At 42.9% G+C, this 13,001-nt stretch overlaps 1 protein-coding gene across 2 annotated transcripts in view; it reads left to right on the top strand.

Annotated features, from left to right (window-relative positions):
• The window catches only part of dtx1 (deltex 1, E3 ubiquitin ligase), a 14,417-nt gene extending 5,866 nt beyond the window's left edge, over positions 1 to 8,551 (top strand). The window contains exons 3-11 of one of the 2 annotated variants that reach the window (XM_008336910.3): positions 80 to 809; positions 4,245 to 4,306; positions 4,401 to 4,562; positions 5,404 to 5,465; positions 5,540 to 5,698; positions 5,946 to 6,107; positions 6,592 to 6,681; positions 7,003 to 8,266; positions 8,298 to 8,551. In XM_008336910.3, coding sequence (XP_008335132.1) covers positions 80 to 809; positions 4,245 to 4,306; positions 4,401 to 4,562; positions 5,404 to 5,465; positions 5,540 to 5,698; positions 5,946 to 6,107; positions 6,592 to 6,681; positions 7,003 to 7,227 — 1,652 coding nt within the window. In that variant the 3' untranslated portion in view covers positions 7,228 to 8,266; positions 8,298 to 8,551. Of the gene's footprint in view, positions 1 to 79; positions 810 to 4,244; positions 4,307 to 4,400; positions 4,563 to 5,403; positions 5,466 to 5,539; positions 5,699 to 5,942; positions 6,108 to 6,591; positions 6,682 to 7,002; positions 8,267 to 8,297 lie in introns of both variants that reach the window. The other variant, XM_025053461.1, reaches the window with a different exon arrangement.
• The last annotated feature ends 4,450 nt before the right edge of the window (positions 8,552 to 13,001 follow it).

Here is a 13,001-nt window from a genome sequence, read left to right as displayed (position 1 = left end):
GGTGTTTGAACAGCCGGTCATGTGACACAAACATATATGAGGTCTTTGATTGTCCTCACGTCTCCTTCCTGTCCTTCAGGCACCATGAGGCCAGTGCAGAGGAACTTCTACGAGCCGTCGTCTGCCCCTGGTAAAGGCGTGGTGTGGGAGTGGGAGAATGACAGCGGTCTGTGGACGCCTTACGACATGGAAATCTGCGTCAGCATCCAGAACGCCTATGAGAAGCAGCACCCCTGGTTGGACCTCACCTCTCTGGGCTTCTGCTACCTCATCGACTTCAACAGCATGTCTCAGACCAACAAGCAGAGCCAGCGTAAGCGACGCCTGCGCAGACGCATGGATCTGGCCTACCCGCTCATCATGGGTTCCATCCCCAAGTCCCAGTCCTGGCCCGTCGGAGCCAGTTCTGGTCAGCCCTGCTCCTGCCAGCAGTGCATTCTTGTAAACAGTACTAGAGCGGCCTCTAATGCTATCCTAGCATCTCAGCGTCGTAAACTCTACGGTGGAGCCGCAGGAACCCTCAAAGTAGTGCGTCAAAGCAGCACCTTTGGTGGAACCAGCCTGTGGTCTCCAACAGCCGTGGCCTCCAGTGCCAACAATAACAACATCGGTGTGGGGGGGGGGCAAGCCAAAGCTGAACAGGTGCAGCTGCCACTTTCCTCTGCCAACTTTTCCCGTTCCTCTGTGACACCATCGCTGTCATCCACCCATGGTCACCATGTTATTACCATCAACGGACAGAACAACCTGAACCGGCCCGGCACGCAGCGCACGTCCATGGGTTCGACCAGAGGAGCTGTTCCACCAGGGTAAGGATGTTTGGACTATTTGGACTTTGACTGAAGCTAATGCTAATGCTACTGCTAATGCTACTGCTAATGCTGACTGATGCTTTCATTTCCTTCTCAGATTTGGTTCAATCTAAGTCAGATTTTAAAGTGGGTTATGGTCCAGTTCAGACCAGTTCAGACCAGTTCAGACTGACTGTGGTTTTTAACCCCTCCAGTCCTGTTTTAAGGATTTAGGTCCAGCTGACTTTTCATCTCAAACTGGTCATATTTGAAAAGTACTTCCTGGTTCTAGACCAGACCAAGCAGCAGGTTGTGACCTGGTGTCAAAAACATCCTCAGAATTCCACACATCTCTGATGGTAACATTAGTCAGAAGGTCACGGGTTCCACCGTCCGTCTCTGCGTGGCTTTTTCTCCCGGTTCTTTGGTTTAGATGTAAAACTGTGTTGATGTGAGTGATGTTTGTCTCTGTGTGTGGCCAACGGTCCAGGGTGTTCCTGGATTTGACTCCAGCGCCCCCATGCCTCCTGAAAGGTAATTAGGGGTTAATGACATAAAAAACATTTTTCTCTTCAATAATAAAGGACTAGTGGTGCTTTGGCCCAGAGGCAATGTCTTTGGTCTCTGTCTCTGTCATTGGTGTGGAACCCCAGGGTTCACCTCCTGGGCAAGATCGAATCCCGGTCAGGGCAGTTGGTACCTTCCAGTGGACTCACCACCTGCAGGAAGGTTTAGGGGGCGGTTGGTACGGTGCAGTGTGGTTTGGGTGGTGGTCATGGAAACTGCTGCCCCCGCGACCCGGTAACGGATAAGTGGTTGAACATGGATGGATGGATGGATGGATGGAAGGATGGATGGATGGATAATAAAGGACTTTAGGACGACACCTGATCCAGAGTCCCAGGTTGGGACGAAACATGTCAAAGTTTGGCTAAATTTCCATTTGGAAGGTTAGCGGGAGGTTAGCGTGGTGTTATTACCCTGTCTTATATGCACAAATATTAGGAGTGGCACCATCTGCTGGTTGATATTATGATCGTCTACACATCAGCAGCTATGCTCACAGTGTGTTTACAGATACAGGGTTACCATAGCAACAGGGGCATCTTTGGTTTGATGTCTTTATTATTACTTTATTCGTGTATTACAGTATATCTAAATTACATTACATTACAATACATTTAGCAGACACTTTAATTTACAATCAACAATCAATCAACAGTAAACATACAAAATAAAAAAATAAAAAGTAAAAACTACATAAATAATCAATAATAATTTGTTAGTGATATCAAGTACTGATCAAAACAAATGTCTATAAATAGATGTACAAATAGAAATAGAAGTACTGGGAAATAAAAAACAATAGTATTTAAAAAAGAAACAGTATATGACATACACCCCCATATACAGTCCACTTGTCTGCACACATACTGTATGTGCAGTATGTGCATATAAATCTACAGCCCAAATACTGCACTGATGTCTACATGGGAAAGAATACTATATACTACTACAATAATTGACATTTAAATAAATGATTCAAACAACCATCAAACAACACTAACACTAATCTTTTTACTTCTACTAACCTACTAACACTTATCTATTTACTTCCTACCAACCTACTAACCTACTAATACTAATCTATCTACTTCTACGACCCTACTAACCTACACCTACTAACACTAATCTAGTTACTTCCTACTAACCTACTAACACTATTCTATTTACTAACCCACTAACCTACTAACACTTATCTATTTACTTCCTACCAACCTACTAACCTACTAATACTAATCTATTTACTTCCTACTAACCAACTAATGCTAACACTAATCTATCTTCTTCTACTAACCTACTAACACTATTCTATTTACTTCCTACTAACCTACTAACACTAATCGATCTACTTCTACTAACCTACTAACACTATTCTATTTACTTCCTACTAACACTAATCTATCGACTTCTACTAACCTACTAACACTATTCTATTTACTTCCTACTAACACTAATCTATTTACTTCCTACTAACACTAATCTAGTTACTTCCTACTAACCTACTAACACTAATCTATTTACTTCCTACTAACCAAATAATGCTAACACTAATCTATCTTCTTCTACTAACCTACTAACACTAATCGATCTACTTCTACTAACCTACTAACACTAATCTAGTTACTTCCTACTAACCTACTAACACTAATCTATTTACTTCCTACTAACCAAATAATGCTAACACTAATCAATCTACTTCCTACTAACCTACTAACACTTATCTATTTACTTCCTACTAACACTAATCTAGTTACTTCCTACTAACCTACTAACACTTATCTATTTACTTCCTACCAACCTACTAACCTACTAATACTAATCTATTTACTTCCTACTAACCAAATAATGCTAACACTAATCAATCTACTTCCTACTAACCTACTAACACTATTCTATTTACTTCCTACTAACACTAATCTAGTTACTTCCTACTAACCTACTAACACTTATCTATTTACTTCCTACCAACCTACTAACCTACTAATACTAATCTATTTACTTCCTACCAACCTACTAACCTACTAATACTAATCTATCTACTTCTACTAACCTACTACCACTAATCTATCTACTTCTACGACCCTACTAACCTACACCTACTAACACTAATCTATCGACTTCTACTAACCTACTACCACTAATCTATCTACTTTTACAAACCTACTAACCTACTAACACTTATCTATTTACTTCCTACTAACACTAATCTATTTACTTCCTACCAACCTACTAACCTACTAACACTATTCTATTTACTTCCTACTAACCAAATAATGCTAACACTAATCAATCTACTTCCTACTAACCTACTAACACTTATCTATTTACTTCCTACTAACACTAATCTATCTTCTTCTACTAACCTACTACCACTAATCTATCTACTTTTACAAACCTACTAACCTACTAATACTAATCTATTTACTTCCTACTAACCTACTAACACTAATCGATCTACTTCTACTAACCTACTAACACTTATCTATTTACTTCCTACTAACACTAATCTATCTACCTTTATATTGAAGTCAACGTTTTTCTTCTGCTTGTCTCTTAACGCAGCAAACATCGTTCAGACTAAGTGATGTGTGGTATTAGCTGCTGTTAGCTGTTGTTAGGAGTGATGTGTGGTATTAGCTGTTGTTAGCTTATATGCTAACAACAATCATCATAGGACTGGATGCTGCCGGTGCAGTGCAGTTATCAGTCAGTATATCAGACAAACACAGTATTATCTTCTCATATATATCTTCTCTGGACACATCCATGCAGTCCACCCTCAACTTAGACTGTGTTGAAGTTATGTTCATATGAGAGCGGACTACTTCCAGGCCCTGACCCAGCACTTGATCTCTGGGCAGTAATGGTGTTTGTTTTCTCCTGTGACAGTGTTCCTGCCCTCCCAGTGAAGAACCTGACCAGTTCTGGACCGGTCCACCCGGCCCTAGCAGGTTACTCTTCATCTACATACTGTACACAGTTGTTGTCACAGTCTATGGCTCCTAGGTCTATTCAGTTTCCCCCTGTTGTCGCTGTGTGTTTCAGGTATGACAGGGATCCTGATGTGCGCTGCAGGTCTACCCGTCTGCTTGACTCGGGCGCCCAAACCCATTCTCCACCCACCGGTCATCAACAAGAGTGACCTGAAGCCTGTCCAAGGGATCAACGGCATGAGGCGCAAAACCAAGAAGAAGCACCTGAGGAGAGGTGAGAAGAAGAAGCAGCCAATCAGAGACACACTCTTCAGCCTAGTCTCCGCCCCTGGTCCTGGACCTGTAATCTGGTCCATTACCAGTGATGAGTGCAGGCCTCAGGTTACAGCTAGTCAGGTGATAGGGTCTAAAAGTCACATCCCCGTATTAGGGATGTCGATGATAACTTTTTTGCAGATATCCGATATTGTCCGAACACCGATTTCAACCAATACCGATATATCGGGGCAGTGGTGAAGTGTTAAGTTACGGAGGTGTCTGATTGGTCTTTAGCCGCGGCATTAAACTATTTTTAGGGCAGTCGTCATTTCTTGAAACCCAGGCATTGCTTTATCGGTTTTCAATATTGGAGGAAAAACCGATAACGATTCTTACAGATATTACATAATATGCTAACACCGGGCCGATAATAACAGTGTGTGCAGTTTGTTGTGGAGCTTCTTCTTCTGAATCAAGAAGAAGAAGAAGTGTTCTGTCCCAGAATCCCTCACTGCTCACTGCTGTCCACTGGTATTCTCACACAGGAGAAGTGGGCGGAGCATGTTTTGGCTCATTAGCATTTAAAGGTAAAGTAGTTCAGAACAGGACCAGAGTCATGTTACTGAGGTAAAAAAAACAGATTACCATGTGTGAAAGAGTTGTTTTACACCTGGTACAATGTGTCAAACTGTAGCTGTGACAGTGCTGAGATTGACAGACAGATGGGGCTGTTATTCAGGGGTATGAGGACCAGCGGTCCAGCTGGTCTTTCACTGCATTTCCTGCAGTGTGAAGATTGACAGCAGTCTCCATTTTGTCTTCCTCTCTGATCCATCTCTCTTTCTTCATCATCTCAGGGAAAAACCCAGAGGATGTGGTTCGGAGATTCACAGAGAAGATTAAAGTGGTTCCAGATGAAGTAAGAACTCCACTTTGACAAGACGTCACACAGTGGGAACAGAAGGAAAAACCTTTTTTTTTTTACTTTTCCAGGATTGTACCATTTGCATGGAGAGACTGGTGATGTCATCAGGCTACGAAGGCGTCCTGCAGTACAAAGGCATCAAGCCAGAGCTGGTCGGAAAACTTGGCAAGTGTGGCCACATGTACCATCTGCTGTGCCTGGTGGCCATGTACAACAACGGCAACAAGGTGGGCAAGAACACTGGTATGGTTCCACTCTGGTTCCACTCTGGTTCCACTCTGGTTCCACTCTGCAGCCTGTTGCCTCGTGGTTAAAGATTTATTGTCTGACATTTGCTGGTTCGAATCCTTACAGTCATTTTCTGTCATTATGAGAGAAACGTAAAATGAATAGAAAAGGTGGGAAAATACTGTATGCACAAAAAAGGAAGTGATTTTTTTTTCCCTTCATTTTTATTCTTTTACTTCATAGCAGGATGGCAGTCTGCAGTGCCCAACCTGCAAAACCATATATGGGGAAAAAACAGGCACGCAGCCTCCTGGGAAGATGGAGTACCACGTCATCCCTCACTGCCTGCCCGGCTACAACGACTCCAAAACTATTCGGATCGTCTACGACATTCCTGCCGGAATCCAGGTCTGTCAACATCCGCCTGACCAAATGTAGCCCTTTGTGGTCATAGACACCATAGACTGTATGTACGTGTACTGTGTACTCTGACACAGTACACAGTACTTTTCTACATTGGTGAAACGTGTCATCTCAGAGGAGATCACGCCTTGAACAGAAACAGAAGTTCATTATCAACAACATCAAACTGCAGATACTGTTGTTGACCACAGGGGGAGCAGCAACCACTGACTGACAGAGACAATGTGTCAAAAACCTCAGCAAAATGTATTATTAAAAATGATTTAAATTTAAAATGATAATCCAATCATCAGTCAGGGAGCCTGTAGTAATATGTAGTACTACTGCAAGGAGCCTGTATGAATTTCTAGTACTACCACAGGGAGCCTGTAGTACTGATTGAGTACTGGTCAGTGGACACAGAGAGAAACATCTTCACCAGTGTTTCTGGATTCACAGAAACGTTCTAAACACCGTTTCTGTTCTTCAGACCAACGAACATCCCAACCCCGGGAAGAAGTTCAGTGCGAGAGGGTTCCCTCGACACTGCTACCTCCCCGACAATGACAAAGGCAGGAAGGTGGGTGAGACAGGAGACGTTGGAGACGTTGGTAACGTTGGTGACGTTCTGTACTTAACTTTGTTGCTTCATAACTCGTGGTGTCGAGCTGCTCAGTTATTATAAAGTAGTAGAACCAAAGTCCTCTTCCTTGACCACCGGGCCACCACTGTGATTAATCTGATTGATACTCATACTTATTATACTGGATTTCACAGCTAAGCTAAGCGGGTGCTAGGAAAAAGTATAAAAACAAGCACAACGCAGGAACGTTCTGCTGATCTGACAAATGTTCTGACAAATGTTCTGATGTTTCCTGTTCTTTCTAATGTGTCGCTCCAGGTCCTGAAGCTGTTGATCACGGCCTGGGATCGACGTCTCATCTTCACCATCGGAACGTCCAGCACCACAGGAGAGTCGGACACAGTTGTCTGGAATGAGATCCACCACAAAACAGAATTTGGCTCCAACCTGACGGGCCACGGCTACCCCGACCCCAACTATCTGAACAACGTTCTGACGGAGCTGTCGGCCCAGGGCATCGGTGAAGACAACCTGAAGGACTGAAGTCCAGCTGCTACAGAAACCCAAGTCCTGAAGTCTGGAGAACAGGCAGATGAACGGTGGTAAAACCCACAACAAACAAAAAAACAACCGACGTTCAGAGGGAGTGGCCGGGGCAGAGGAAGACACTGGGGCTGTGATCAGAGTAGCCCAGGTTACTGTGCTAGTTACTGACCCGCACCAGCAGCATGTTGTCTTCACAGAGTCTTTGGTGACATTTGAGCTCAAACCTAAGCTGGACGTTAATGGAGCAGGGCTACGGCTAATGCTAACCTTCAGAGAAAGATAAACAATAACAAATGTACAGAGAGTTGATCTAAAAAAAAAGATCATCTGTAATCTTTTTGTCATAGTCTGACAGCCAATGGGATTTCAGCAGTGTTGAACAGTTAACAATACAACACATAATGCAGAACCACTATCCTAATGGCGCCTCCTGTGGCAGCCTGTGTCTTGGGCCAAATAACAAATTCAATTATTATTATATAACATAAGTAGAAAAACAACAACAAAAAAAAAACAAACAGTTTTTTCCCCAGTACTGATTTGATGCCTGGCTCTTAGTGTTTGAGGAATCTAACCTGACACTGGACACACTCAGGTTAGGTTAGTGAAGCATTGTCAACGGTTAGTGGAAAACTGAGGGCAGGACACAGGAAGTGATGTCGTATGAGGACAGGAAGTCGTTGGATTATCAAACTGTGGAGAGTCTGTGACACGGTCCAGTCAACAGACACTGTTGGTCAGTGGGTCAGACATTGTTGGTCCAGCCAGTGGTCTGTTGGCTGCTGTCCAACACGCACGCACACACACACACGTGATGTTTCATTCAAACTGAGATAAAGGACAGTGCAGTATATTTTTGTCCCCAAATATATGATGAATTCTACTGAACAGGGTTTTCAGTTACTAAACTTGGCAGTGATTGGTTGTCGCCGGCCAGTGAGGTCATCAAGTTCATTTGTTTTTATTACAAATGTCAAATGTGTTCTATATAATCGACATCTTCAGGTGTGATATACATTTATATCTAAAGGATCAGGTTCAGGCCCTGCTTATATTTAAAGGATCAGGTTCAGGCCCTGCTGTAAATTCATTTTATTTTTTACTGAAACATAAACGTGGATTCATCAGATCTGGCAACCCATTAGACCAGTGTCAGGAACTGCTGACAAACGTATGACATGTTGCACTGGCTGTGGTCTGTGGGTCAGTGGCTGTGGTCTGTGGGTCAGTGGCTGTGGTCTGTGGGTCGGTGGCTGTGGTCTGTGGGTCACTGGCTGTGGTCTATGGGTCAGTGGCTGGGGTCTGTGGGTCACTAACTGTGGTCTGTGGGTCACTGGCTGTGGTCTGTGGGGCAGGGGCTGGGGTCTGTGGGTCACTGGCCGTGGTCTGTGGGTCACTGGCCGTGGTCTGTGGGTCAGTGGCTGTGGTCTGTGGGGCAGGGGCTGGGGTCTGTGGGTCACTGGCCGTGGTCTGTGGGTCAGTGGCTGTGGTCTGTGGGTCACTGGCCGTGGTCTGTGGGTCACTGGCTGTGTTCTGTGGGTCAGTGGCTGGGGTCTGTGGGTCACTAACTGTGGTCTGTGGGTCACTAACTGTGGTCTATGGGTCACTGGCTGTGTTCTGTGGGTCAGTGGCTGTGGTCTGTTGGTCACTGGCTATGGTCTATGGGTCAGTGGCTGTGGTCTGTTGGTCACTGGCTGTGGTCTATGGGTCACTGGCTGTGGTCTGTGGGTCACTGGCCGTGGTCTGTGGGTCACTGGCTGTGTTCTGTGGGTCAGTGGCTGGGGTCTGTGGGTCACTAACTGTGGTCTGTGGGTCACTGGCCGTGGTCTGTGGGTCAGTGGCTGTGGTCTGTTGGTCACTGGCTGTGGTCTATGGGTCACTGGCTGTTGTCTGTGGGTCAGGGGCTGGGGTCTGTGGGTCACTGGCCGTGGTCTGTGGGTCAGTGGCTGTGGTCTGTGGGTCTGTTGGGTTTATTAGAGGACATGGAGCAGCGGTGACTGTCTGTCACTCACACATCGTTGTCTTTTTGTCCAGTGTCTTCAGAGGATTACCAGGGGTTAGGATTAGGATTGGTTTTATATACTGTATATGTCATATATTTACAGCTACTCTAGATTTTGGCCTGGAATGTGTTTTTAATTAATTTTATTAGAACAAATTACTAAAATTTAGTTGCACATTCGTTGACATCGGAAAGAACAAGAAAGTTTGGGCAACTGTAACAGAAGAGTAGAGAACATTGACCGATTGGTGGGATAGAAATTTGATTTCATACGTCACAGTTATAGCCTAATTCTGTGTATACTATATATATATATATATATGTGTGTGTGTGTGTATACATATATACAGTATATATATATATACATGGAGAGTCTCTGCTTATTGTGCCAAATCTTGCTAATTGATAAAGTGTAAATATGTATCCGTCCACTCACCTGCCCTTTGACCCCGTCCTCTTGGCATCATCAGGGTGAACCAACAAAACTAAACGCTGTTCCCAACCTTTAAACATGTGCCATGAGGTGTCAGTTGTACAAAAACTAATACAATATTTTATGAAGTAAACCCAAACTAACACATATCCAAACCTCAACCATTTGTACCTGATGTTGTTCTTGGTCTGGTCTCTGATGATTCACTTATATCTCTTTGAATGATAAATATATGCCAGTATTGTTTTTACAGCATGTTTCCACTGCCACCACCGGGTGGTGACCTAGAGGTAGTTTTTAGACATTCCTTTATTATTATTTTAAAACTTTTTCTCCTGCCATGCATTCCATTCTGAATTCCACCATTTTTGGTACTGAGGAAATCCACAAGCCACCAACGAGAGAGCGTCTTTATCATGTGATCCAGTCAGTCTCATGTCGTCTCTTATCACCGTCACACTGAACTATCAGGGAAATGTTTCCTTTCAGACTGAAGTTTCATTAAGAAGTTCAAAGTTTCAAATGTCAGTGGTGTCGGAGGAGGAGGAGGAGGTAGAGGAGGTGAAGGAGGAGGTGAAGGAGGAGGTGAAAGACCTCCACAACTTTTCAGGTTTGTACAGAATTCATTGGTTTTGAGCCGTAGGATAAAGAATGCTCTGATATTTAAGACAGAAAGTGTTGGTGTTTATGCAATTTACTATTTTTGAGATCTACATTATTGTGTAGCAAAGATTTTGTTTTTGAAATTTCTGTTCCAGGGATGCCTACCTCCCACTTTGTAAAATAAATAAAGGTCAGAGGTCAGAATGTCCACGTTCTCATGCCCTGTAAAAAAAAAAAAATATATATATATATATATATTTTTGATGATTTTTTTTTAAAGCAACTGCCTCTACAAGGGTAACATTTAAACATTTTTCTGAATATAATCCTGTTGTTGTTTTACTTGATGAGAGGTGGGAAACAAAAGTGTAAAGTGTTGACATTATTCTCTCTTCACTGAGTAACTGAATTTCTTTCTCTAAATATTACATGAGCAAATTCACTGTATGTTTGTAGCTGTTTCTCAGTGTGTGTGTGTGTGTGTGTGTTGAACTAACGCCTGGTAGAAATGTTGGATGTCATCATCCCTCAGTGGTCGGTCGCTCTCTGTCTGATTATTTGAAAAACTTCTAAATGTTTTATATTTAAAGTTCCCATTTGACCTTCACCAACTTATGTGTTCATTTTCTTTAATGCCAGAGTTAGTCTACGAAGTAGAGAGTGGCTGTGATTGGTCGATCCAGTAAAGGGCTTCTAAATCTATCGATCTTTATTGAATAGTGATAACCCTGTTGCATGTTTGTTGTGGAAAATAAATGTGCCCTCACAGGGGTCGATGGTTCAACCTCCTGTCCTTTCTTAATACCATGTTCTACTTAATCTCCTTAACGCCACTATGTGGCGCCCTCATGTTGGTGATCCATGGCCTCGGGTGTCAAATGATGAGCTCCCCAGAAGAATTGTTTACTAAATAAGAAAATGAAACCAGCGCCGCAGCCACAGGTGATTGGCTCGTGTTGAAGGAAATCCTCTGTTGAACTACACTATGGTGAAGGTGGAAAAGTTCTGTTAGGCAACTGGACGTGCATTTTCTAAAAGAAGACGTTTCACCTCTCATCCAAGAGACCATGGCCTGGATGACTCTTGAAGATGAATCTTCATAGACATACACTATAGTGGCCGGTGGCAATTCACGGATTTTTCGGAAAAACAAATTTTTACGCAGCCAATTTACATTTGACGTGACTCAAGATAATCCCTGAATATAACATGACCATAAAGTGACCACTTTATAACCCGAAGATGAGCTTGACAGTGTACTTTGTTTTGTTTACGTAGTGCGCCACCATTTACTACATCGATTTTATCGAACGTTGATTGGCTGTGAAAAAGCACGCGAGATGCTGCGTGAAAATCGCTGTCGGGTAAGTCCGTGTGCTAAAAACAACCAGGCCTCACCGAACGTTATGTTTTTAGATCGGTCGCCAAGAGAGAAAGACGTCATCGTAATGTCGGTGTATGTAACCGACGGTACGGTGTACGGTGATCAACTTTGGAGTTTAGTGTCAGTTTTCCCAGAGGAGCGAAGAGGAACAGAGCTGTAAAAGTTGACACGGACCTCGGTTTTACTGTGGCCGAAACAACAACAACCAACGGCAACTTTTTGTATGGGCCTTTGAATCACGTTGGGACGTGAGACTATGTCGGACCCTGTTTGACTGACGACCATTCGACCAATTACCGTCGATAGAGACCATGAGTGAGTAAAACTGATTTAAAACGATTTCTAACGTAAAGTGTGATGTAGGTCATTTAAATCTGTGGTCAAAGTTGGTCAGAGTTGGTTGGAAAAGTTAGAGAAACGCTGCTGTAGATATGGGGGAGGGGAGGGGGGGGTCTTTATATGTCTTATATGTTTATAGATTATATTCAATCAATATTATATTGAGAACAAAAATCCAGGAGAACCCAGTTGTATATGTTGTGTGTACATTGACATGGCGCCTCCCTCTGCCCGGCCACAGTATTTCATAGTGTTTGAATGTATTTTGTCTTTCGGACGTCTTTTGTCTTCATTCTAAGATACGGTCTGTTTTTCTACTTCCTTTTGTCTTTATGTTCAACTAGCACCGAAGTTTTTGCCAACAAAAAAACGGAAGTTTTATCATTTAAAAAAAGTGCAGCATAAAATTATTATAGTAATTAATTTAAATCTTTGTGGATAGTGTATATGTAGCTGCTAGTCAACATGTTAATAATGGTATTATAACTATTCTCACCAAGGCATTATAAAGTTATAATGACAAGGATGTTTAACCCAAATGTGTTCAGTGTTTTGTTCATTTCCGTTGGCGACCTTTTACCTGAAACCAACAAACCACTCTAGAGCGGAAACGATCCTTGGATGTTTCATCGTTCATATTCACTAAATTTACCATCTATGTTTGTTGGGGAGTGTTAACAAAGTTTTATATTTTTTATTTGGTTAAATCTGGCATGTAGATTAGCTCAAGTGAATAAAAACAGTTCTGTGATGATGACCTGTGGTTGTTCTGTCAGTTCTTCTAGTCTCAGCCTGACCTTCTCTCCTGTGATGAACACCAAAGGTCCCAAACTGCAGCTCACTGAACTGGGATTTAGTCACAGAAATAAAAACATTTAGCAAACACTTTTATCCAAAGTGACTCACAAGAGGAGGATTAACAGACAAGTATGTTGTGCCTCTGGGAATCAAACCCAGGACTCTCTACTTCCGAGGCAGGCGTGCTAACCGCTACACTATGGAACCAAAAC

Source organism: Cynoglossus semilaevis, chromosome Z (assembly GCF_000523025.1).
Source record: "Cynoglossus semilaevis isolate Cse_v1.0 chromosome Z, Cse_v1.0, whole genome shotgun sequence".
Lineage (NCBI taxonomy): Eukaryota > Metazoa > Chordata > Actinopteri > Pleuronectiformes > Cynoglossidae > Cynoglossus > Cynoglossus semilaevis.
The sequence above is the reverse complement of the archived record's forward strand: the minus strand, read 5'-3'. Positions and strand labels throughout refer to the sequence as shown.